Source organism: Drosophila yakuba, chromosome 2R (genome assembly GCF_016746365.2).
Source record: "Drosophila yakuba strain Tai18E2 chromosome 2R, Prin_Dyak_Tai18E2_2.1, whole genome shotgun sequence".
NCBI classification, from domain to species: domain Eukaryota; kingdom Metazoa; phylum Arthropoda; class Insecta; order Diptera; family Drosophilidae; genus Drosophila; species Drosophila yakuba.
This window is the reverse complement of record NC_052528.2, coordinates 19,069,233-19,093,764: the sequence shown is the minus strand read 5'-3', so window position 1 is coordinate 19,093,764 and position 24,532 is coordinate 19,069,233. Positions and strand designations below refer to the sequence as shown.

At 42.8% G+C, this 24,532-nt stretch overlaps 2 protein-coding genes across 3 annotated transcripts in view; one reads left to right on the top strand and one right to left on the bottom strand.

The window, feature by feature from the left end:
• LOC6531371 (putative polypeptide N-acetylgalactosaminyltransferase 9) overlaps positions 1 to 24,532 on the bottom strand; it is a 58,642-nt gene that overhangs the window by 3,676 nt on the left and 30,434 nt on the right. Inside the window, exons 4-10 of one of the 2 annotated variants that reach the window (XM_015195804.2) lie at positions 22,638 to 23,006; positions 22,409 to 22,573; positions 21,469 to 21,662; positions 4,333 to 4,551; positions 2,390 to 2,532; positions 2,236 to 2,326; positions 1,662 to 1,763 (exon numbers count right to left, since the gene is read on the bottom strand). In XM_015195804.2, the coding sequence (XP_015051290.1) occupies positions 1,662 to 1,763; positions 2,236 to 2,326; positions 2,390 to 2,532; positions 4,333 to 4,551; positions 21,469 to 21,662; positions 22,409 to 22,573; positions 22,638 to 23,006 (1,283 nt within the window). Of the gene's footprint in view, positions 1 to 1,661; positions 1,764 to 2,000; positions 2,112 to 2,235; positions 2,327 to 2,389; positions 2,533 to 4,332; positions 4,552 to 21,468; positions 21,663 to 22,408; positions 22,574 to 22,637; positions 23,007 to 24,532 lie in introns of both variants that reach the window. The other variant, XM_002092138.3, reaches the window with a different exon arrangement.
• LOC6531372 (imaginal disk growth factor 6) lies at positions 15,088 to 17,108 on the top strand. The gene is made up of 3 exons (XM_002092139.4): positions 15,088 to 15,287; positions 15,707 to 16,282; positions 16,343 to 17,108. Exons 1-3 carry the CDS (start codon positions 15,158 to 15,160, stop codon positions 16,993 to 16,995), a joined length of 1,359 nt encoding a protein of 452 aa, XP_002092175.1. The 5' UTR covers positions 15,088 to 15,157; the 3' UTR covers positions 16,996 to 17,108.

Below are 24,532 nucleotides of genomic sequence, written 5' to 3'. Positions count from 1 at the left end.
AAGCGGAACGAGGTCAACACGTTTCCCCCACTTTAAATGTTGAATATACAATACTTGCACACATCCGCAGCGTATCTGTGTGAGCGTAAAAGTATCTCAACTCGTATTTAGTACCCTGCACTTGTAAGTCACAAGGATATGCTGTGTCCGTGCAAGTAAATCAGAGTTTAAGGATTGTATACTTGAGGAACATATGCATGGAAGTATATTTTATGATTATACCACAAAAGCGGTTAGTTGGCAAATTAGCTTAGCCACACTAGCTTATTGAGCAGCGGAAAGGGTATCCTGTGGGCATGACCCTATGATATTGCATTCCTTCCAGTTTTGGTGTCAGTTCGTATGAACTGTGAAGGGTTCTATTGTTTATGTGCTATTGTGTTGTTTGTTTCTTCGCTGTAGTTTAAAATACTTGAGTAAGTAAGCTTTTTTGTAGTACGCCGATTGTAAATGTGTCCTTTTTTTAGGCTGAATGCGTAATAAACGGAAAAGCTGAAGCTGAAGCCATTGCCATGTAAATGATTTATCATTTGACATTATTTTATGATTGTGTTTTAATTAATTTCTGTGACATGGCATAAATCTACCGAAGTACCCAAATATATGCAACTTATTGTATTGTATATGGTTTGAACGTGTGTGTGTGTGTGTGTGTGTTGTATTTGCGCTTGTATGCATCCTGTAAAACTGTTAAATTGTCAACGCAATTTCAGTTGGCAACTTTTATTGATAAATACTTTCACTTATGCTAGGCAAATAAATTGAATATGAGTTGTTTGCCGGAGAGCAAACAATCAAAAATATTTATGTACTCTACAGATATTTGTTATTGTAGCCACAAACTCCGTCAAAATTAGTGCTCAAAACCGCAGGACATTCACAAGGGTAGAATTTAACAACGACAAAAATATTATTGTTGTCAGTTTTTTCGTAAGGAGGAATCCACTTTAAAAACCATTACTTAAGGAAAAGGACTTCCCAAGACGCACCAAAAATCAAAGGTAATATACGGGAACAACTTTTCGAACAAAGGGAAAGAAATTAGTTGAAGAATTTAGAAAATTGTGTTTGGAAAGTTTTAATGAGCTGAGTTAGGATTTAAAGAAAAACGTGAAGCTAAATTAAGGGAAAGGGGCTAACAGAAATAATAAACTATTCTGATTAGTAAAAACTGAATTTTTAATTGTGAAGTAAGCTTGTCATTCATCAAGAACTATATAGCGAGTGTGCTTCGGAAGATTGTGATTCAGAAGTTGTAAATATAAAGTTATTATGAGTTACTTCTATTTTGAATAAAAGTTGATAATGATAATTATAAAAATATTCCATAGATCCATTCTCAACCTGAACCTTTTGTAATTTGGTTAAGCGATGATGATGTTATGTGATATGACTTGTAGTAGTTTTTCTAGTGTGGGATTGGGTTTGGATATAGGTTAAAGTTAATCAAGCAAGCGAAAAATAAGCAAAAAGATACCAGTACTTGGAAAAAAAGAGCGAAAAGCGTTAAGTTAAAGAAGGAAAAGAAAAGGTCCGCAGCAGAACACCGATTGAAAAATGATTCCACAAAGCAACGAGATCGAGAAATCCGGAGTCAGGGACTCTGAATCGCCGCCTCCTCCTTTTCTGAGTTCTGAGGATGTGGACATGGAGGTGGATACCTGATTTCCTCCTTGGCCATGGCACTCATAAATGGAAACCGGCGTTTCCTCTTCGGATTTCTCTTTTGCATCCAGACACATGCCGTGCTGCATATTGGCGATCTGTAAATTAAGTGCACTATATAGCGGAGCAGACAACTTTCAAAAAAATTTGCAACATTAGGGGGGAAGTAAAACCCAATCGCCCAAAAGAGAGTTTAGTTTGGGTTCACATGTTCTTAGTAGTAGTTTCGAAAGAGCGGAAAGTGAAAAAAAAGAGTTCCTTGTTCCTGGCGCGGATTTCTTGAGGCTGAACGGAGTTTGTGGCGGTCGCAGTACTGCCAAGATGGGCCAACAAACCTGGTTTCCACCCTGCCGATGGCAGGGATACGTGCCCACGGCCTTCTTCTGGTGCTTCTTGCCAGCCGGTGCGTCCAAGCAGGTGCGACCGCCATAACCTAGGTTTCTTATCTGTGGATTGGATTATGGTGTTTATGGGTTGTCGTTTGTGCGGATTGGTATTAAGTTTGGGGTGTTTAGTTGGGTCAAGGGATTAAGTAAGATTTAAGCAAAATATGCAACTCGGGGCACTTACCTCTCCATGGGCCACCGAATCGCCGGGAATGAAGAGCTCGGGGTAGATGTTGTCCAGATACCACTTGAAGCTTTTGCACTTAAGATCGTTACTGTGCGCGAAAGTAAATGACAAGTTAGTTTCTTATGATATTGGATGAAAAAGTGGTAATTACCGGAGCTTCCTGCGATCGCTGACATCTCCCCAGTCGCCCTTGTCGTTGCCGATGCGGTGGTAGTAGTACTGCGAGTACTCGTCCATCCAAACCTCGGCCAACCGCACGGAGTTCTTCTTCAGCACATTCACGCCAGAACGCCACTGCAATTAAGGTGCAAAACAGGACCAGTATGGCCATGAGTAGAGGTGGTCATCAAGGGTGGTCAAGGGGTGGCAGGGCGCAATCAATGGGCGGCTGCCGGTGTGGCAGGAGTCAATGGAAATATTTGGTCAGCAAACAGAGTCGCTCGAATGGAGGAGTTGCAGGGGGAACCGACGGTGTGGACAACAAAGCCTAATTACCTGAATGAGTAGCTTTTGCTTAGTGGCATTAGGTGGCTCCAGTGGCAGCCAGTTTTCAGCCCTTTTGCGGTTCTGTCCTGCTTTTGGCCAGCTGGCCATCTGTCTTGGCCCCGCCCCTTGTGTCTTTTCCGCCCTTTGTCCCAGTATGCGAACAATGTCCCCCCGTTGTGTATCTTGTTTTGTGTTCTTGTGTCCATTGTACAGGTGTCTGTGCTTGTGCATTGCTGCATTCTCGATGCCACCAGGAAAGTACTTGGCCCAGAGGGGAAGTGTTCTGACATTTATTGAAAACGCCGCCTGGTCTTAGTCGTAAATTGTGAGGGGCTCTGGAAACACCAGCTTTGCGATAAATACAATGTCTCTGGCGATTCCTTTGAAGCCATCTATAAATCTGTTTTCTACAGGTGCACAATTCTATTGAACTGTTCTGCATTGTTTGTAATTGTTCTTTGAGTGAGTTTAATTATTGTAATGCGAAGGAAAATTGGGCTACATATGGAGTTGGGTTGGGCGAATTTATCTCTTTGATTTGTTATTATGTATTATGAAATTTGACTTCTATTGTTGCTGCGCGTAATTAAGTACTGTGCTATTTAATTGCATTTCGCAGCCTGGTAATTTAAATCTAAAATGCGCTACTACAAACAAACTCTTCTGAAAATTGTATTTAAAAAAGATATACAAATAATGTGTGTCATTAGATTAGCCATTGTTAAATAAATATTTCACTTTAATTTGAAAAATATTTCAGTCTGAGCTTGGGCACTATTTTGCCCGCTTTTAAATGTCAAATACTTATTGTTCTCTACAGAAAATTTCTAGGAAGATTGTGCCCTTTTTTCTTGGCATATCTTCACTGGTGATTATCGAGACGCAACCAACTCCGCTGGGAATTGGCAGGTGCCCAATTGGTTAGTTTCACTCCAGGGATATTCAGGCTTTTGTATGTGCTACGCCACTGACATCAAAACAGTTGCCAAACTTTTGTCAAGCGTAAACCGTTGATAATTGAAGCTGCTCCAAAAACTGGGGATCCGGGGGAATAATGGATGGTTGTGGTTGGGGCACGGGGCTTTTTGGAGCGGGTGAACTCGACAAATACACACACACTCACACACCCACGCACACATACACAAACAAACACCATCACAATCACTAGATAACATGCTGCAAGGACAGCCGCAATGCATGTCCATGTCAGTGAGTGTGTGTGTGTGTGTGTGTGCGTGTGAGGTTGTGAGTGTGCGAGAGTCCTTGTGAGTCCATGTCTGTGCCATGTGTGCCATGTTGCTGCTCTGCGGCTGCCATTCGACAGAAAGGAGAAGCGGCGGGGGTTGCGGGGTGGCCAGGATTGGGCTACTGTTTACCAAACACGAAGCTCTGGACCGGATTGGTAACTGGTCCTGAGGCTGCCCACTCATGTTGGCCAGGAGTTTTAAATTCCAGCAGACCCACTGCCATTCCTTAATGAGCAGTGGGCTCTGTCTATCGGAATTGGTTTTGTGTCAGTCCGTATGTCTGTATGCCTGTATGTCTGTTCGCAATGATTTGCCATTTTCTGTTCGGGTTTCTTTTCAATAATTGATCGATGGCACTTACCTTGTAGGGCGAACGTTTCCGGAATATGTGACCCACGTGAGAACAGGGCACTATCTCCAGGGTGCCGCCGCACATCCAGGTCTTGAAGGATAGCTCCAGATTCTCGCCGCCCCAGATATCAAATCCAGAGTCATAGGTGCCCAGTCGATCGAAGAACTCCCTGTCGATGGAGAAAAGTCCGCCGGCCATTGTGGGTGAGTAGACGGGTTCGGCAGTGCTCTGGAAAATATGAAGCAGGAAAAACCAAAGGTAAGAGCAATTTCATTTGGCTAATTGATACTCGCCAGCACTGAGCCAGAGATAAACACTGAGGAGGATGTGCCACAAGTGGCATAGCACATGAGCAAACTTTTCGCAGCCAGCCGCCCAACGTTTTCCACCTACCTTTTTTGGGTAGCACAAAGTTTTCTTTCGCACCCAGCTTCAGATTTTTTTGTTGGTTACTTTCAACAGCTTGCCACAAAATACTTGAGGCTACGTTTTATTTAGTACAACATTTTCAATGCTCCCCCGCCTCTCTTTCTATCTGCTAAGGGCTATCTCTTTCACACATTTCATCTGCTTTCACAATGGAGAATTTGGGTGTAATTGAATATTTGGTCTGGGGCCCTGGATTTCGCTGCTGGTAGCATTTAATTGGAGAATTTCATTCTATTCTCAAGTGCAATTTAATACCTTTGCTTTTGCCAGAATTTGTAGTTTTGCTTGCTGTGCTGTGTTTGCACTTTCCTGGATGCGAGCAACCAGCTGTTATAAAATAATTAAAAATAAATAAAGTTTTGCACTGGTATTTATTTTGTTTTGCTCATTTGTGTGCAGTGGAAAATAAATTTCAGGCTAAATAATTCAGAAAGTTGTAATAACACGTTATTCTCTACTGAAACCTGATGGCCAAGCACTCTTTTCGCCACTTCCCATGTTTTGTAGTGTCTCTTGTTTGGCTTAGTGCTCCATTGAGGTTTTGCATAAGAGATTCCCACTTGGTTGTAGTTGTTTAAATAAATTTGGACCATAAAGTTTTGCAGTCAGCGTTGGCATTGTCTCGTAATTGTTAATTAATTATCCGGGAATGAGCATTTTTATTCATTGTATATATTTATTGTGATTGCATTCCATTTAATGGATTGCTCTCCGGGGAGACATCATAATAATTTTCGTTATTACGAAACAACGCGAAATACGCGACAGAGGTTGCTGTCAGTAATTATTGCGTATACGCAGCGTGGCAAAGGCCAAAGGATACAACCATGAGTGCTGGCTAAGTTAACATACACAATTGCAGCTCATGTAATTGAGTTTCATGAGCGAAAAAAGCGCTGACAAACGTAAAACAGGAAATGGCAAAATAAATGAAATTGTCACAGCAAAGGCCCGGGGGGAAAAGGCGGGAAAAACCCGGAAAAGCCGGGCTGCCAGGATGAGTGGAAGACAGCTAAAAACGTGTAACTTAAAATCAACAAGAAGTGGGGGTTCCAAAGCCAAAAAAAAGATCCGGCTACCGGACAACCAAGTAAAAATCTCCAAACGCGACAAGTGCCACTTTTCGCTGGCGCAGGAAAAGCAGGGAAATCAGGGAAAACCCGCAACGGAGGGGTTAGCGACCGTCCGTCGGAAAATTCGCAATGTGACATTTAATAAACGCCTGCAACGGCTCGCCGAAAATGGGAGACGGCTCCAAAACTAAAGCGACAGGCCCAACAATGTGGACAAATATGCGAAACGCACCGAATATGGAAAACGGTGACTGGAGGGGGCGTTGGAAAATGCGGGGGAGGAGGTAAAAGTTTCACTGGCATGCGGGCGGCCATTTTTTGTTGCCACCGGAAGTGACAGAACAAATAGCAAAAGTGAAAAGCTTCAAGGTGGTTCCGGGGGATTCCGGGGGGTCGAAGCCGTGGTTTTCGGCATGCGAGTGTAAAAAGATTTCTTTTGTTGTTATTACCCAAACAAGCCCGAGTTCTGTTCGTTTTTTTAACGCTTTTCCTGTGTGTGTATCCGCTTTTGCTTTCCGTTTTCTCCGCTCGGGAAATGGAAGCAAAAGGCACAAACACTATATATATATACATATATAGATATATATTTGTGTGTGTATTGAAATAAAAAAAAAGTTTCTCCATAGCGGGAAATAAACTGAAATGAAATAAAATGCAGAGCTGAATAAATAAATATACACGAAAATATGAGTGAAGCGTGCTGCCGCCGCCGTCGCTGTTGCAGTTGCACTTGCTGTTTGTGCAAACAACGCGGCAGAACTTTTCGCTTTTCGCTTTTCCAAGCCCTCGCACCCCCATTTTCCCATTTTCTCATTCAGTTTTCCTGTTGGCCCGCATTTGTGTGTGTGTTTGCCGTTGGCTGCATATAATGCAGCTTAAATGATTTAAAAGCGGGCAAATAAACGCAATTTTTATGGCCGTGTCATGTGGCGTTTGTGCGGGGTCGGAAAATATAAATGAAAATCGTGGCAGTAACCAAAGAATATTGGCAAATCAATTTTGAAATACAACCGCAACTATGGTAAAAATTCTCAATTTATAGACCCTAAACGGAAAATCTAAGATGTTGTTTTTGCAAATAGAACTTTCCACATAATTATAAGCAAATAGTAAAGCTTTAATTATTTAAATTACATTCCACAAGTGCTTTTTTTTATGTATGGATGAAAAAAAGTGTTATACAATTTACTAACAAAGTGGGAATTAATTGGCAATTAATTGCGTATTTAGTTGCACAAAACAAACCTTTGATCAAATGTTAAAATCAATCAATTGTGTATTTAAGCGAACAAAGTATTTTTAAATCGGTCAATAAGACCGCAAAGTACACAATGAAGTTGCGAAATAAATTTCCACTAAGCCCTTTTGTTCACGTGGAGAATATATATATTTCCTTTCGGAGAGTATATTTTTTACCCCTAATCCTGCCACAAGGCCACTTTGCGTAGCTTGGCAGAGCCGGAGGTTTAAACACAAATTCATGTCCTGGAACAATCAATTATTCCAGAGCATCATATACACAAGAAGCGAAAGAATAAAACGAAGACTGCGAAATAGAGCTTAAAATGACAAAATGTCAAAAGTAACTCCCACATTTCTCGCACATTTCACTCGGCAATTTGGATATCAAAATAAATCACCGGCCATTCATAATGGTTAAAGTGTGTGACACACTTTATGATGAGAAATGAGGGGCGCATCTCGCAGGGTTGTCGGCCGCCTTTCCAATACCACCTCAACCGCAAATTAAGCAAGCGAAACCTCAGAGTGCGGTTCGGTTTTAAAGGCCTGGCTTTGTGAATAATGTGCTAACCTGCTGTGGCTTTCCAGCCAAGACGCCTCAGAAAACCAAAAACCCAACCAACCACCACCCTTGTGTCCTTCAGCCGTAAAACCTCTTTAGCGGAAGTGAGAGTGAAAGCGGGAGTGGCATCAACGTATCCACATTAACATCAAATAAAACAGTCACGTCGAGCGGCAGGAGGCGCCCAAAAAAATATGCCCACGAATATCGTAAATGTCAGAGGAACCTTTCGACTGCCTGCTCCTGGGATGTCTAAGGAACGAGGCGCTCCGGGATTCCTGCCAGCCACGCACCAAGTGCCGATGGGTCTCTTAGTGCACAGCAGGCAGCGTTCCATGGGGTAGCAGGCGATGATAATGTTTAAAAAATGCAACACTAAGGAGATCTTGAGGCGAGGATACCCTGTAAACTACTGATATATTTGCAAGGAAAACGTGCTATTACTCATTTAAATCTATATTTAAGCCACAATTATTTTGATAGATTTTCAAGTAGTCTCCCAAAAAATATGTTATAAGGCTGTAGATACGCTCGATGCTACCCTGCACGCTATTCTATGCTATGCGCAAAGAAAATAAAGAAGACGTTGTCGCTGGAAAGCAAGACACGCGCGAAAAATGAATATAACGCTGCTTGACATAATGTGAAGTTGACTTTGACAAGTGCTTGGGCCTCGCCACGCCCCCAAAGAGGCGGCACCACAAACACCCATACACACGCACACACACACGCGCGGATACATGGAGCCATCGAGGCATGGATACAAGCGTACAAGGATACAGGATACAGTTACAGTTACAGCGACAGTATCTCTGAGACGGTGGCAAAGTGGCAACTTAGCGGGCCCAACTTGAGAGCTTCATACGCCCGAGTTGCTATTTGCATTTCGAGCCAAGCACCAAAAAGTCGCAATCTTGGCCAAAGTTAATAGTTGAGGAGTGCTTCAGGTCAATGGGGGCGGCTGACTGAAGAGCAGCGGAAGCGGAAATGGAAATGGAAGTGGAATCGCTATAAGTAGCCCTGCATCTGCGTGGATCTATTCGGGAGCTACAGTTTGGCTTATTGCTCGAGTGCTGCAAATCCCTTCCGTTCTCTTGACTCCTGCTTAACCCACTCTCGGCAGCATCAGCAGCATCGCCAAGGCTGTCTGGCTGCTTAAAAACGCATTTAAATGTTTAATGTAGCGAACACACACACATATCCCTACGTGCACAGGGAACGGGGGGCAAAGGTGGTAGAAATTAGCATAAAAAAGTTGTTTCAGTGCTCTGCTGATTTTGCTTTGATTACCGGTTCACTGGACTGTTAGCAAATGCTTAACCGCCCCAAGCCCCTCCAAAAACCCCTTAACCAACACCCTCACTATTTAAGAGGAAGACAAAAAGGCAGGGGCGTAGTTACTCCCGATTTAGTGTTAAGTCGTGATTTCCAAGGTAAATTCCCTATAGATATTATCATTTTTTAATTTTAAACTTTAAGAGAAGCTGATTATTTGCAGTGCTCAGCAAGCTATTGATACTTAGTTTCTTTGACTGTCAGCCTGGCAAAGTTGCGAGAAAGGATTTGCAACTATAAAAGCGGAATTAAGTTCCCGCACCGTTTCCATTTACCTAAATCCTTTCAGAGCCCCTCTTGGAGGCGCGCTCATGGCAACAAGGGGGCTGTAATAAAACGCAGCAGCGATTTTCAGGCGCGAAAGCGCGTGCACAAAACTTTGTACGTTTTTACTACTACGCAGCGCATCCTGGCACAAAGGTCCTGAAGCCGACGGCACATCCCCTGGACCAAGTGCAATAAAAACCAAAGTGCAACTTTGCGTATTAAGCAGTGAAATCTGGCGGCGAGAAACGCGCAAGAAGCAGGGCGGCTTAACTGTTGGAAAATTAAAAGAAAATGCCAAATGCTCGCCGGCAGGCAGGCAGACTTTCCGCCCCTACACTTGAAACCTTCAACTCAGCCGTCCCCAGGACATTACTAAATTACGCTGTCAAAATGGCAGAAGCCTGGCCAACAGCACGTGCTTGACCCACCCAAGGACGAGCCGAAAATCCGCGCTTATTTAATTTGTTCTGATGTTGTTTAAGCTCTTAAGCTCGCGAAACTTGAGAAAAGTTGCACAGAGAAATAAACGGCCAAGAGACGTAAATTATGTATTAGATAATTAGATAACTTTGATTATTTATAATGGCTCAATTTAAATGCCTTTCATCTAAGAATCTTAAGTCATTAGGGAGTATGTTTTAATGTTGGTAAAAGTTAATTTTTTTCTAGGTGCACTCTAAGCTGGACTTTTTACCATTATCCCAAAGTAAAGACCACGTTTACCTTTGGCCTTGTCCGCATCCGTGGGCAGTAACCCCCCATTTTCCACCTCTTAGTTCCCCCACTTCCAAGGACTCCCCCGAAACTTGATGAAAGTGTAATTTTTGGTTATGCGAAACGCGTGCTCAATTTGCATGGCAGCTGGGCAGATGGATGCTTGATAGATGGGAAAGTTGGTGGAGAGGAAATGGTTGGGCGGTAACTGCCCTCCAAGTACGTGCTTACATCCAGTTGATGAGCGAATATGGACGCTGGTCTCAAGTCCTGCATAAATTATGCATGCAATTTGTAGGTACGACGAATGCCGGAAAATATGCACCTATTAGCAGTTAGCAGTTAGCAAAATGCAGATGGCTCACTTACTGCGACCCATTTGCATCCAATTTCTAAGCAGTTATGTAGATTTAAATGGGTCTAGCTACTCTGACATATCTGCATCTGCAGGATTGTGCAGCCCTAATTGAATACGAAAGTTTTTACGTGCATTTAAAATTGTGTCACATATAATATTTCTTTGCTACAACTTTCGTATAATGGTATGGACAACTTTGTTCACTAAAACAGCAGGTTTTCTCATAAAATCCTATCCTCTCTCGCACTACAAAAAAGGAAACTCACGCGCCCCTAATTCTCTCACATTTATCATTTCGTGGATGTCATTTAGAATGCCCCACATCCATTAGTTGCTGTAAATGGGGCTTAAGACATATTTCCCAAAAATGACGCTATGCAAATGAAGCCCGGTTTGCGCTCGTTTGGATTGGGTTAACTGGCAATTTGCTGTTGGCACTGGCGAGGATCCCGAAACCAGAGTTTATAGTCCACCGCCGCTAACCAGAACAAATGTGCCACGGACATGACGACACAGTGGCTCTGCTCCTCCAATCCTCCACTCCTCTGGATGGAATGGCAGCTAATTAATAATACGAAATTGCGCTGCCGGGAACTGGCGATGAAAACCAAACATGGCCTGTCGCTTCCGATTGCCTGACCACCACCACCACCACGAGGGGAACGAGGATGCAGGATGGAGCTTCTGATAACGACGAGCGGCTGTGGCTGAGAATAGCAGCGGAAACTTTGCCTAAATTCCATGCAAGTGCACTTAAAAAAAAAGGTTCGGATACATGGTTGATACATAAAGCCAGTCTTAGCTTAAAAAATATATCTTTGTATTTCAAAAATAATATTTTGCATTTTATAAAGTTTAACTTCCTTAAAACCCTGCATGAATGTGAACATATATTGCACATTATTTTTAGATGAGAATAAAGTGTCGCTTGGAACTTTGTTAAAAATACAAAACTCTTGTTCTTTTGTATATTCTCTTATTCATGCAATTTTATGTTCGAGCTTAGATGGAATAGTAGTTTCCACTCTCCATACATTTTGTATGCACCCCATTCGGAGTGGCATGAGTTTTTGGCCCTCGCCTCGTTTGCGAAAATTGCTTAAAAATGAACCCGGCGCTGACAGTTGATGGATGGTCTAAAAAATTTCGCTCGCAGTCGATCGTCCTTCCATATGTGTGCGCCACGCCCACAACTCTCATCATCCGCGACTAAGTGTTTGCTTCAGGGGGCGTGAAACGATGAACACGAGGGGCGGGTGGCAGGAAGAAGACTGTGCCTGCCATGGGTTAAGAGTTGCTGTGGAAGCTTTAAAAATTTCATATCTATTTTTAGTGCTTCTGTTGTTAGTGCTTCTGCCAGTTCCTCTGCGTCTGCTTATTTCCATAGTTATTTTTCATGCATTTTTGCAGCAGCGGCATAGTGGGTGATATCATACTGTTGCTGCTCTGCCTTTGATGTGTTGTGCTTCTTTCTCCCAACGCCCCTCTATTTATACCCACTACTCGTTGAGTGAAGGGGTATATTTGTTTCAGATCTTATCAAGTATATATTCTTGTCCGTATAGTTTTTTTTATCAATATAAACTCACATGAACATGCCAGCAAATTTACAGATCGAACTATTTATTATGAGCCATTTAATAGTTGGATACCTCGCTATCCACAACACTTCCCTTGACTGAGTACCGGGTATCTTATAGTCGAGGCACTTGACTATTGAATTCATTCTTGCTTTTTTCGTGCTCGTCGAGTGTGCTGTGCATTTTTACGAGCGTTTTTTAATAAATCATGCGCCACGTAAGCTGACTTTCATGCACAGGATACGTTTCCCTGCCTCTTTACGTAAGTATATACGCATATACGAACCTACGAACATACATAAATACATGGAAGTGTGTATTTCGTGTGCGGCTGAGTGAGTGATTTGCATATGTTGTGTGAGGGCCAGGGCTGCAAAATTGCAGGCCACAAATGCACTTTGGCCCAATTAGTTAGCCGAAATGAACTGAGCCGAAAATTGCTTCGCCTTCGGTAAGAGCTTCAATCTGCATCTCATCGGTTGCCATCGGCCATCCCTGGTCTCCATCTGTCTTATACAGCCACAAATCACTCTGGCCACGCCCCCTATCCCCGCTGCCACCGCCTCCGCCCATACAAAATGGTCGTTAGTCTCGGGTTTTTGGGGTTTTTATCCCTCTTGGGAAAATTTTCTGTTGTGCCTCGACATTGGGTGCGAATTAATACACTTACAAAGTACGAGGGAAAATTGCGAAGCGATCTTGTTGCTGCTCCTGGTGTTGCACTTGCTGCGGTTTTCCGACTATCATGGGTTAAGGGTTGGGGGTGTCTGTTGCCGCACCGAAACAAACGAGCAGCCAACAAAGTTTTCTCTGTTTACTGGTGTGTGCTGGTTTTTGCCCTCTGCCCATGGCTTAATATGCAAAGATATGCTGACGAAAAAGGCGGAGTGTTTGAGCAGCAATACAGTTGAAACTCGATAACTAGCGTCTTTTTTCCATACCATGTACTGTAACATTAGATGCTTATACCTTCTACTTCAGCACAGTTGCCATCTCGGAAGTACGAATAATTTAGAAAAGAGGAATTTCAAGAGGAAGCAAACGCTTTTGAATCTTTCATAAGAAGTTCTACCGTAGATGCAGTGTTCCTCGTTAAAGCCGCCTTCAGCTTCTGCTGGCTATTCTCATAATATTTTTGGAATATTATTAATGCCGGCCAAAAGCAGGCAACACCCTGCTGGCCATCTGCCAACCGGTCTCGCTTCAATCCACCAAAGTGTATCATACTTCGGGGTCGCTCATAAATATCAAATGCAAACGTGTGTGAGTGTGTCTGCTGGCTACGCTTTTAATTAAAGAGCGCCAGCTTTCAGCTCTATATAATAAACTGAAATATAGACAGACCAGCAGGCAAAGGAAGGGGAAGCGAGAAGAAATTGTATAAATTGCCATGACAAGCCCCCAGGCCCCGGGTCCTAGTTCCACTCCACTCCGTTCAGTTCTGCGCTGAAAACCCCTTCTTTTTTGCCATATTTTCCAGCATTTTCCACCTCCTATCTCAACCATCAACTCTTGTTACAACATTTCAATTAAAAGTTAAACGTGCACGTAATTATGCGGACTACAAGGAAAATGTGTAAGTAATATTCCGCTGGCGCTGACTGGGCGAAAAGCGCATGGCGAAAATTAATTAACCAAAATGCGTTAGGCGAAAAGAGAAAAAGCTTTGCTAAAATTTTAGACGACAAAAAAACTGGGAGACCTCCTGCGACCTAAAATGAAACCTTTTTTCCATTTCCCTGGCTTTTTTATTTATTTAATTTGGGGCAAAAGCGCTCGTGCATGTGATTGGTTTTTCAAAGCTAAAGCTTAAACCCGATTTTTTCACTCACTTTCCGTGAATTAACACCCACAAAAGCTGGCCAAAAAAGATCAAAGCAAGACTGTTAATTGATAATGTAAAAAATTGAAATTGCTGCAAAAATAATTGAGTGCCAGACCAACAGACTTTATTCTCCCAACATTCAAATAAACCGAAGGGAGATGTGAGAATTGGATGTCAATTCCATTTGCCCTTTCGTAATGTAAAACTGAGTATATCCATGAATTCTAAAAAACAATTCCTCAAGTTACATACGAATACGTCAATGGAATGGCAACTGTGGACATGAGAGGAAAAAACAAGAAAGGGCAACAGGGACTAAGTAACTGAAATTGATGGAGCACACGCCCCACTTCCAAAGCATGAATTATTAAAAAAGAGAAAACATTTCCAGCACAGCAAAAAATCAAAGTCTGAAAAGATAAAAATAAATCTCTCACGCCCATGTTAAAGTTTAATTTTTTAAGAACTTTTATAGTTGTTTTTATTTTTATTTTTGTTGGTAAGAGGATGCCAATTTCTTTATTTGAACTAGTACTACATTTTTTTCGATGTAGAGCCCAGAAATCAGCATGTGTGACCAAAAGAGATTCAGAACAAAAGGAAGCGAAGTGGATTGAACAGCGATTAGGGCAAGCAAACACAAGAATTATGCCAAAATCAACAAGAGGGAAACTGGGGGAAACAAAGAAAAGACTGGAAACAAGAAGCCCAGGCTTGGGCTTGGGGCTCAGCACAAAAGCCCCACAAATCGAGGTCGGGAATTGATAACAGCGGAGCAGCTGTAGCCTAAAAGCTCAAATTTGGCGATGCCGAGGCACGAAAAATTCATGAGCAGCAGCAAACAAGAAGAGAAAACAAACCAATGATAAGTGAGTTGAGAAGAAAACAGCGAAAAAATAATATTTGTCGACATCCAAGTCGTAAAAATTTAAATATGTTTGTGCGAAGCCCACACAAAAGTACTGGAATTAATACAGTAGAAACAAGTTTTGAAAGATGATTCACACCTACGAGATTACTAAAGATTTACAAAGTACTTTAAATCAGTTAAGGCCCATAAAGCTGCAGTTCAGAATAAGTGAAATTTAATTGAAGTTTTGTAATTGATATAAATACTTTAAATTCAGAAGTTTGGTAACAAAGTAATTTCAAATAAGTAAACAAGAAGTAGAAATTAACCTAGAGAAAAGATATATTAAACCTGTTCGCCTGCTCCAATCTCCACTGTATTTATTTCTAATGATCGCGTCCGAGCCTAGCTTTGTTTATCAGCTCACACTTTGCTCTCAACCCACAACAGCAAAAAAAAGAAACAAAAAGAACAACAATGACGACCACGTCTCAACCTTCGACAAGCTGGGATGCGAAGTAAAGCCCCAGTTTCAGTTCCAAGTCGACACTTGAGCGGCGCACAACTCAACGGAATCAAGTGAAATCCGCGAATCAAAGATGATCATCAAAACCCTAGCGATCGTTTCGCTGTGCCTGGCCAGCATTCAGGCCTCCAAGGTGGGAGCTCCGCAGTTGCCCAAGAAGCACCTGGTCTGCTACTACGATTCCACCAGTTTCGTCAAGGAAGGTTGGTATACCCCGTAGTTCACATTACTTTATAGACTATACTTCTCTCTAAACTATTATGTAACCTCCACTGGAAGTTGCCAATTGGAAAAAGTAAAATCAGAAAACGAAATCGAAAACAACAGACTAAGCTTATCAACAGATTCTCGGAACTCGATTTGTTTAATTTGTTATTTGTTTGCAATTTGGGTCGAGTGTGTTAGCGATAATTGAAAAGTAAATCACCGAGACTGCTCATAAATTGAAATAAAAACTTTTTAATTGCATTGAAAATATGTGCTACAAGATAGAAGGAATCATTAAGTTAGAATTTAATGAATTTGAACATAAACTATGTACTAAAGTGATGACAGCAAAGATCAGGTTTTTCCCAGTGCGTAGAACTCAGCACTTAATTGCCAAATCCGCTCATTAATCTAGGTCTGGGCAAGCTGGTGATCGATGAACTGGAGCCGGCTCTGCAGTTCTGCGACTATCTGATCTATGGCTACGCCGGAATCGAGCGCGATTCGCACAAGGCGGTGAGTCTGAACCAGCAGTTGGATTTGGATTTGGGCAAGGGACTGTACCGCACAGTGACCCGCTTGAAGCGCAAGTATCCCAATGTCAAGATCCTGCTGAGTGTGGGTGGTGACAAGGACATTGAGCTGGACAAGGATGCCAAGGAGCTGCCCAACAAGTACCTCGAACTGCTGGAGAGTCCCACTGGTCGCAATCGTTTCGTGAACACCGTCTACTCGCTGGTGAAGACCTACGGATTCGATGGCTTGGATGTCGCCTGGCAGTTCCCCAAGAACAAGCCGAAGAAGGTGCACAGTGGCATCGGCAGCCTGTGGAAGGGCTTCAAGAAGGTCTTCTCCGGCGACTCGATCGTCGATGAGAAGTCCGAGGAGCACAAGGAACAGTTCACTGCTCTGCTCCGCGATGTTAAGAACGCCTTCCGTCCGGATAACCTGCTGCTCTCCACCACCGTTCTGCCCAATGTGAACTCATCCCGTTAGTATTCCCACTCGAAATGTCTAGAGATTTCATTTGTAATACTAATCCCATCACCAGTGTTCTACGACATTCCCGCTGTGGTCAACTATCTGGACTTTGTGAATCTGGCGGCCTTCGATTTCTTCACGCCCCAGCGTAATCCCGAAGTGGCCGACTATGCCGCACCCATTTACGAACTGAGCGAACGCAATCCCGAGTTCAATGTGGCTGCTCAGGTGAAGTACTGGCTGCGCAACAACTGTCCCGCCAGCAAGATCAATGTGGGCGTGGCCACCTACGGTCGTCCATGGAAGCTGACCGATGACTCTGGCGATACTGGTGTGCCCCCCGTAAAGGACGTCAAGGACGAGGCTCCCGTCGGTGGCAACAGTCAGGTGGCTGGCATTTACAGCTGGCCGGAGGTCTGTGCCCTGCTGCCCAACCAGAACAACGCCTATTCCAAGGGCGCGAGTGCTCCGCTGACCAAGGTTCAGGATCCCGCCAAGCGTTTCGGATCGTATGCCTATAGGGCAGCCGACAAGAAGGGCGACAATGGCATCTGGGTGAGCTTCGAGGATCCCGACACCGCCGCCGATAAGGCCGGCTATGTGCGCACCGAAAATCTGGGTGGAGTCGCACTGTTCGACCTGTCCTATGACGATTTCCGAGGACTCTGCACCAACGAGAAGTACCCCATCCTCAGGGCGGTTAAGTACCGCCTGACCAACTAAGGTGGGATGTCAGTTTGATTTATGTATAACTGACCATGTGAAGAAAATGCTTGATCAAGAAATATTTGACCCATTTATATTTGTAATGTCATAAAGTGCCTGAGAACACATAATGGTTTCAGTTTATGGTTGGGCCTCAAAGGAAACATGTTCATTAATATCAATTACTGCTACTCCTAATGGTATTTGACACACAGAGCATATAATATTCATTTCAAATTTGGCAATTTAATTATAGATTTCCATGCCTACGCAACTTGATTGGATACCGAATGCGTATTCAAAATATAAACTTCGCTATCGCATTTTCTTTCTTTCACAATTTAATGTATTGAATGTGCGTTTCAGCACAGCATTAATTTTCGACACGCTGCTCATAAACTACACAATCAGAAGACCCAGGGGAATATTTAGGCATTCGCTGTGGGCTGTGCGTCAATGCTCTTAATGCTTCGATGAATAGGCGAAATCCAATTGACTTTGACAGAAAATACTTAATCGGCTTCATTATTAAAGCAACCAGAGTGGCTGACACCCCCGAGCCATCGCAAATCGAATATCGAGTGCCCAAAAAGCTGGCAACGAAAGCTCGAAATTGAGTGCTCAACATTTGTCATTGAAGCGAAAACGTCGAAAACTTCGCATACGCAGCGTATTACACACCCCAACTCGTAAGCTATAGCTCTGTGTTATGCACGATTTCACAACTACAACCACTGGCAGACAAAGGCACAAAAAGGCACCAAAAGGCAAAAAAAGGTACAAAAAGGCATAGAAAGGCTCTCGAATGGGACCCAACAATCCGAACGAAAGAAATGAAATGAAACGTGATGAGAGCAGCTCTATCTTTAGTCCTCCATACCCAACCACTTTCGCATTTCACATCTCCTGGGGTATTAGAAAGCATTTACCATTTACCATTCCGCACAGGCCCCATTTCACTTGCATATATACGGCAGGTTGGAATTGGAACCAACGAGCCACGACGACAGCCTAAACAGTTTTTAAAGGTAAACTTTGCCCACAATTTTCTATTTACGGAAGAGCTTCCGTGTGGCGAACATAAAAACTTTACCGTGTAATGGCGGTGGAACAAGGCACTTTACTCAAATTCCAGAAGATCAACCATTTTGCTTAGATGGTTAGTTTCTACTTTAACTAAATGCTTGAAGATATATAATTTTGATATTTTTATCATTTTACTACCTTTTAAACGCTAACGCCAATCAATTTCCGATACATTTCTAGTTACACACAAATTCTACTCACGTTCAGGTTACAGAAGTCCTCCTGTATTTCGGCTGAGAAACAAGGATATACCATATATATATGGGTATCAAGGGGGAGGGGAATGGAGAGCGCGTGCTGCGGAGATTTGGCACTTCAGGCATACTCTTCTTTATGTATATTTGGCCTCTCTATGTATAGTTAAACGCTTTGGCTAACACTGCGTATGAGTGCTCCGTGTGCGTTTGCCTTTGGCTCCTGCAGCACGCATATTGCGCATACGCCCTGGCCACGCTATCAAATAAGTTTTTACTATATCTGGTGGTGCTGCTACTGAAGCTGCTGCTGCTGATGCTGCCGCTTCTGCTACTCTTTATACTAAAATAATTGGATTAGTATTTCAGCGCCCTTCACACAGCAGCCAACTACTTCCCGCCCCTGGGATCTGCTTTATGAGAATTTGTTTGCACCCGTAGTTTTATTCCAGATTTTTTTTCTCGTTGCGGGGATTAGTTTGCACTGCTCTGCCACATAGAAATATTCGTATATATACGGAAGCCTGCGGTGTTGTGCCAACGAGGCGAATTAATTTTCATGTTATGTGCAGTGGTTTCGGGAATATTTAAATTTCTATATCGCTTTGAGTCGGCAAATATGACATAACAAGAATAATATATAACATTTTATTGGATATTAGTATAATAATTCTAAAGCTGTTTTGTTATAAAGCAAAACGGTGTTTCTCACAGAATCCGTGGGCACAAAAAAAAGTGCTCAACAATATTTCAACGAACATTCACAACTTAAGAAATCCATCGGAAATGATTAACTGCCACAGATTTGGAATTTTCTTTTTAAAATTGGATTTGATTGATTTGCTGATGGAGTGGGAGGCCATTAGCCGAGTCGCCGGCTCCTTTTTGCCGATTCAATTCGGGGGAATTTTGCGATGGAGTATAAAAATAACATATATATACACTGCCTGCTGAAAGCAGCACAACTTTTACCTTGCAGCAGCATCAGGATCCGCCAAGGAAATACAAACAAAAGCTGAAGTAGCAACTTTGAGTGCAGGGGAAATGGCACTGGCCATAACGAATATGTATTTTTGATTCCCCAAGCTAGTCTTATTACTGTTGCTGTTTCTGTTGCCGTTGCTGTTGCTGTTGCCTTTGCTTCACTGCTGCTGGCAACTCGTAACAAGTTAAGCAACTTTGGACAGACATCAGAAGTTGCTGGAAGGATTTTCGTTCAGGCAGCTTTGGGACTGTCAACATCTGTGCCCCTCGGCAGCAGCCGAAAATCCCTTGAAAGGGGATGGAGTTTACGTGTATATCCCCAGCAGTTGAGCTTTGTTTGTGCCACCTGGCGTGGCATAACTCAAATAGATATTAGAAATTAGCAATCGGTTGAGAGGCTAGCTTAAACATTTTCTTGGCGCACCCACTTTAACCTACATTTTAAAGCCAGAACTTTTCACTTTTCATGTGCAGCAGCAGGAAAATGGAAAATTCTCCGCGTTGCCCATTATCTTCCCCAATCGCAAAAGCACACTCACACACATGGAACATGGCGGGGAAGAACATTTATGGGTTCAAGCAGCAGTTGCCTTCCGCCGGTCGGTCGGCAAATTGCCAATGTTGCTGCAGACGGGAAATGCTTTACTTGATTTAGCTGCTAAGTGCAACTTGAGGCGAGGATGGAGACAGAATTTACCACGCCGCATGCTGCACGCTGCATGCTGAAAGCTGCATGCTGCCAGGAAGCAGCAACAATTCCGGCCTGTGCTGGGATTTTTCGGCAACAATCCTGCCATAAATCCCCCTGGCGCTTGTAAAAACAATTACGCCAGATATTTACGCCGCAAAACGGCGATGCAACAGAAACAGACGCAAAAACGAAGCAACCGACGTCGCAGAATTTGCTCTTAACATTTTTGGCTTTTAATTGCAGTGTCATAGCCCGCTTTTTTCACACCCCACTTCGCTCCTTCGCCTCAGCAATTCGCCATTTGCAATTTGTGGCCTTGCCACAGGCGGCGTATGCGTAATACATCGCCACCATGTGCCGGGCATTAAGGCAATTCGCACACAAGAATCAGGGTAGCGACACGGTGTAATTATGAACTTTTAATTAAAGCGTTAAACAAATAGTAAATTGAAACGGCCAGCATTTCGCGCTAGCATCTGCCTCAGATTGTAATCCAGGTGAAAAGTGGATAACTGCTCTGCCAAGCAGGACTTTAACCCGCTTTTACACATGCGGCAGCAGCTGTCGACGGATCTGAAAACCCATCGACAGTTTCGAATGGCCATTTGTGGAGTTCTTTTACCCCTTTCACATGCGCGGGAGTATCTAATTGCTTGTCAGTGTATGGGAAAAGTTTGTACGTGTTGGGTGCAGGCGGTCATAAAGTGAGCAAACGCTCTCTAAAAGAAAGATGAGATAGATAGAAGCTGCTAAACTTTTAAGGAAGAAATATCCATACTTGAAATATACTTGAATTATCATTCTGAAATTCAAAAAGGAAGTTGTTACTCCCATATATATGTGTTTATTTAACTACACTTTGATGCTCTCTAAAATTCCATTATTCTTGTTTAGCCAAGAAATAGGGCATCTTGACCTTAAGAATCCTCTGTTTTACGATTATAACCTTTATGGCTCTTTAAAATTCCGGAATGCTTTGGGGCTATTCGCCACTATCCTCCCGTATACATACATAACTAACCAAGGCTATAACTTCTCCACTAACTGCAGCCCAACTTGAGTATAAATTTGCAAGCTCATCTGCGCGAGGGAAACGACTCTTAGTTCTAATAGCTCATATTGCGAACGACACTTTTGTGGCCTGTACGTGAGAATGGGTGTTTGTTTCCGTTTCCCTCTTTGCCATTGGATGGTACGTGAATGTGTGTGTTTGTATTGACAGCCGCATTCCCTTTTCACGGCAAACATTCAGTTTTTGTAGTCACGTTCTAGCGCTTTAAGCGGCTTCATGGTTTTGGCATTCCAAAAGGGAAAAACTGCCCGAATGGAGTTGGAAAGCAAAGTTGGTGGATATGGCTATAACCCTGCCAACGTAAAACAAACATAACTAAAAGCAAACATTGCGGTATAAATGGTCATGTATGCTTAAGTCAACCGCACAAAAACCGCTCATTCCACAGTGCCTAATATCCTTAGTACACCGCAAGAAATATTGTCTTGATAACTGGAATAATATCTAAGAACTGATTCACTTACATTGTGGCGCTTCCTCTCACGTTCGGGCACCGGATGCCAGCTGAACTGAAGATTCCAATCAAATCCTCCGACATTTACTCCACCGGAATCGCGGTAGTGGTACTCCAGTGTCTCATCGTTAATGACATCAATGACAGGACACACGACAGTGCTGGAATTACGTGCAATGCGGTCCAAAAGTGGTTCAAGCCATCCTGCAAAGCGTTAACGATTAGTATTAAATCATAAATCATCTTAAGGATCAATATACTATGGAAAAATTTTTTTTTCCTGCCTGGCTTAATTGCCTTTTTCCATCCATGAACGAAGTAGAAAAAAATGTAGTTCACTTTGTTCTGATTTTCTTTACATTTCGGCAATCATCTGTCAAGATTCCCAATAAACTAAATTGATTGCCTTTTTCGTAGGTCTACACTTTGTCTCTGTGCATCAGTTTAATAAAAACAGAAAATGAGAGGCAAAAATGGTAACAGAGTCGGCCTAATGCCGAAGATTAAGTGATTGCTCTAGAGCTAGGCTTTCGTTTTATTGGCATTGTTTTCGTCCCAACGGATTTCGTTTGATGGCCATCAAAATTGAGTTTGGCAAAGAAAAGAATACTCGACATTCAACGAGATACGACAACGAATCCGCTGGGAAATGGACTAATCACATTTAACAACCATGTATTGTGGAAAAAGATTTTTTAGCACCACTAAAATTTGCCGTTTGATGTTCAACTTTTAAATTTAAATATTTGTTTAACATGAATTTTTTATAGACCATCACCAGCTAACAAAAGTTGGATAGTCAATTAAGAGCTTAATTTGGGCAATTAGCATATTGACAATATTGCAAATTGAAATTGCAAATGCCAAAAAAGTAGAAAAGTTGTGGCCGCAAAAAAGTGCTGCATACTTTTAGGCAGCCTGAATATTTAATTCGCGTATTTTCAACTCACCTTCTGTGCACTCGCAATGGGAATCCAAATAGGTGAGAACAGGGGACTTGGCATGGTTGGCACCCAAAATTCGGGCTCGGATCAGACCCTCTCGCTTTTGGCCACGGATTATCTGGACTTTGGGATAGGCGGCAAAGTAATCCTCCAGCTGCCTCTTCAAATGAGCTATAATACAGAGATTATACATTAAAAACTGAAGTAAGACGCAGAGAAGACAGTCCAAACTCACGCATATCGCTGTAGTCATCGACGAGGATAATCTTTCCTATAAGATGTTCGGGCGACCTATCCAGAACCGAGTGAACCGTTCTCAACAGCACAGTCCAGGCTTCGTTGTGGAAGCAGATGATGACATCGGTCTTTGGTAGATTGGTCAGATAGCGCGCCTCGTCCTTGCACCAGGCATCTCGAGGATCGGGCAGAGTTCGATGAACGGATATGAGATCCGATACATATTGGTTGAAGGCGTTCTTGGTCCAGCCATCGTCAACGGCCTTCTTCATTTCCTCGGACATTTCCTTGGGCAGACGCACTGGTTTTCCCAGCTCGCCAGGATTCTCCTCAAAGTTGGCCGGCGGATCAATCACTTTTTTGCTATCTGTAAAAGAGAAAAATGGCAAGAGGAAACATGGTAAGTGTCGGCATTACTTTATATTTTCACCCAAATTCTGAGTCAAAGGTAAACTGAGCACACACGGCAGGATGAAGATAAAGCGCTGTTATGCGTGAAATTTACGACAAAATACAAGGACAAACACTCAGCACTCCTAGGTGCATTGCACATGAAAAGTCGCCATCATCCGAGGAAGCTGCTTCACAGGGTCATGAAAAATGGTTTGCCTTGCAAATTTGCGCATAAGTGTGAGTGTGTGAGTGTGTTAGTGTGTTAGTGTGCTTCTGTGTGTGCTCCTGTTTTCCCAGCTTTCCACTCTCATCCACCCTCTCATGCGAGTGCTGTGCTATCAGTGTTTTTCTCCATGCTGTGCATTTTATTATTTTGTTATTTGCATTTGCATGGAAATATGAATTCCCTGTTCTCAGCTGCTAACTCCACTCCAGCTTTTCCGCCATACAACTCCCCTTCTCCTTCTCCTTCCCCTTCGCCATCCCCACTCCTCCAGGCTCCTGGATCTACATCTGCTTTTTATGCGATTTGTCAACCACAACTGACACTTATTGGGCATCGCCTGAATGCCTGTCTGTGTCCTGACGCTGTGTGCGCGTTCGTTGTCCTTCGGAAAAAGGGACAACATTAATGGAAAGTTCTGCAAGGACATACTAACACACAACCTGAGACGCTGCTTGTGGGGATTACACATTTAATTAAAAGTATTTTCCTGGCTTAAACTCACTGTTATTTTACTTTCAAACGGATTTAAGACGCTTACAGTCAAAGTCTTAAAAATGGTTTCTACTTTTGGGTATTTAAAAGGCAAGGGCCAATAATTCTCTGCACGTAACGGCAAGAAAACGGTAAACATTAATAGGTAATTTACAGATTTAAAACCAATCCTTCGAAATATTTTCTTTTATTTCAGCAAGTCATGACCATAAAAGAAGTCTGTGATTAGGACAACCAGTTAATGGATTTTACTATGAGAAAAAGAAAGATTTTATAGCAACCTATTAAACTTTCGAACCTGAGTTTAACATTAGGTTTTCGAATACGATACGAAAGCCAAACCGGTTAATTTAAAACGCCATAACAACCTAACAGGGTTCTCGGCGACTTAATGATCGTATTAACTGGTTTTCTTCTGGCTAAACTCATCTCCCGATTCGAACCAAATTAAGAAGCATATTTTTTCTGAACCATCGGACGCATTCTAGACATTCCCAGTGGCCAACTTTCAGGCATGCAAAAACATTTCAATTACCACAATCATTTCAATTTCAATAAGCATAAAAAAGCTAGCAAAAGCTGGCAAAATGAAAAGCCATAAAAGGCTAGGATGGGAATAAGTGGAAACGGGGGTCGGGAATCCACCGAGAATACCAACCGCATTATGCCACAGAGGGGCCTAACCAAGAGGCCAATCAGCCGACAATAAATTCGCCGGCACAAAAATGGAAAATAAGAGAAAAAGCATTAAATTGCCCAGAGGCGGCTAGCTTAAAAGATAG

Bases quoted from the DNA above. Each gene is read 5' to 3' on its own strand.
- LOC6531372 (XM_002092139.4), top strand. From the start codon at position 15,158: ATGATCATCAAAACCCTAGCGATCGTTTCGCTGTGCCTGGCCAGCATT. The intron at 15,288-15,706 runs GTTGGTATACCC...TCATTAATCTAG, and splicing joins CACCAGTTTCGTCAAGGAAG to GTCTGGGCAAGCTGGTGATC. The intron at 16,283-16,342 runs GTTAGTATTCCC...TCCCATCACCAG, and splicing joins GCCCAATGTGAACTCATCCC to TGTTCTACGACATTCCCGCT.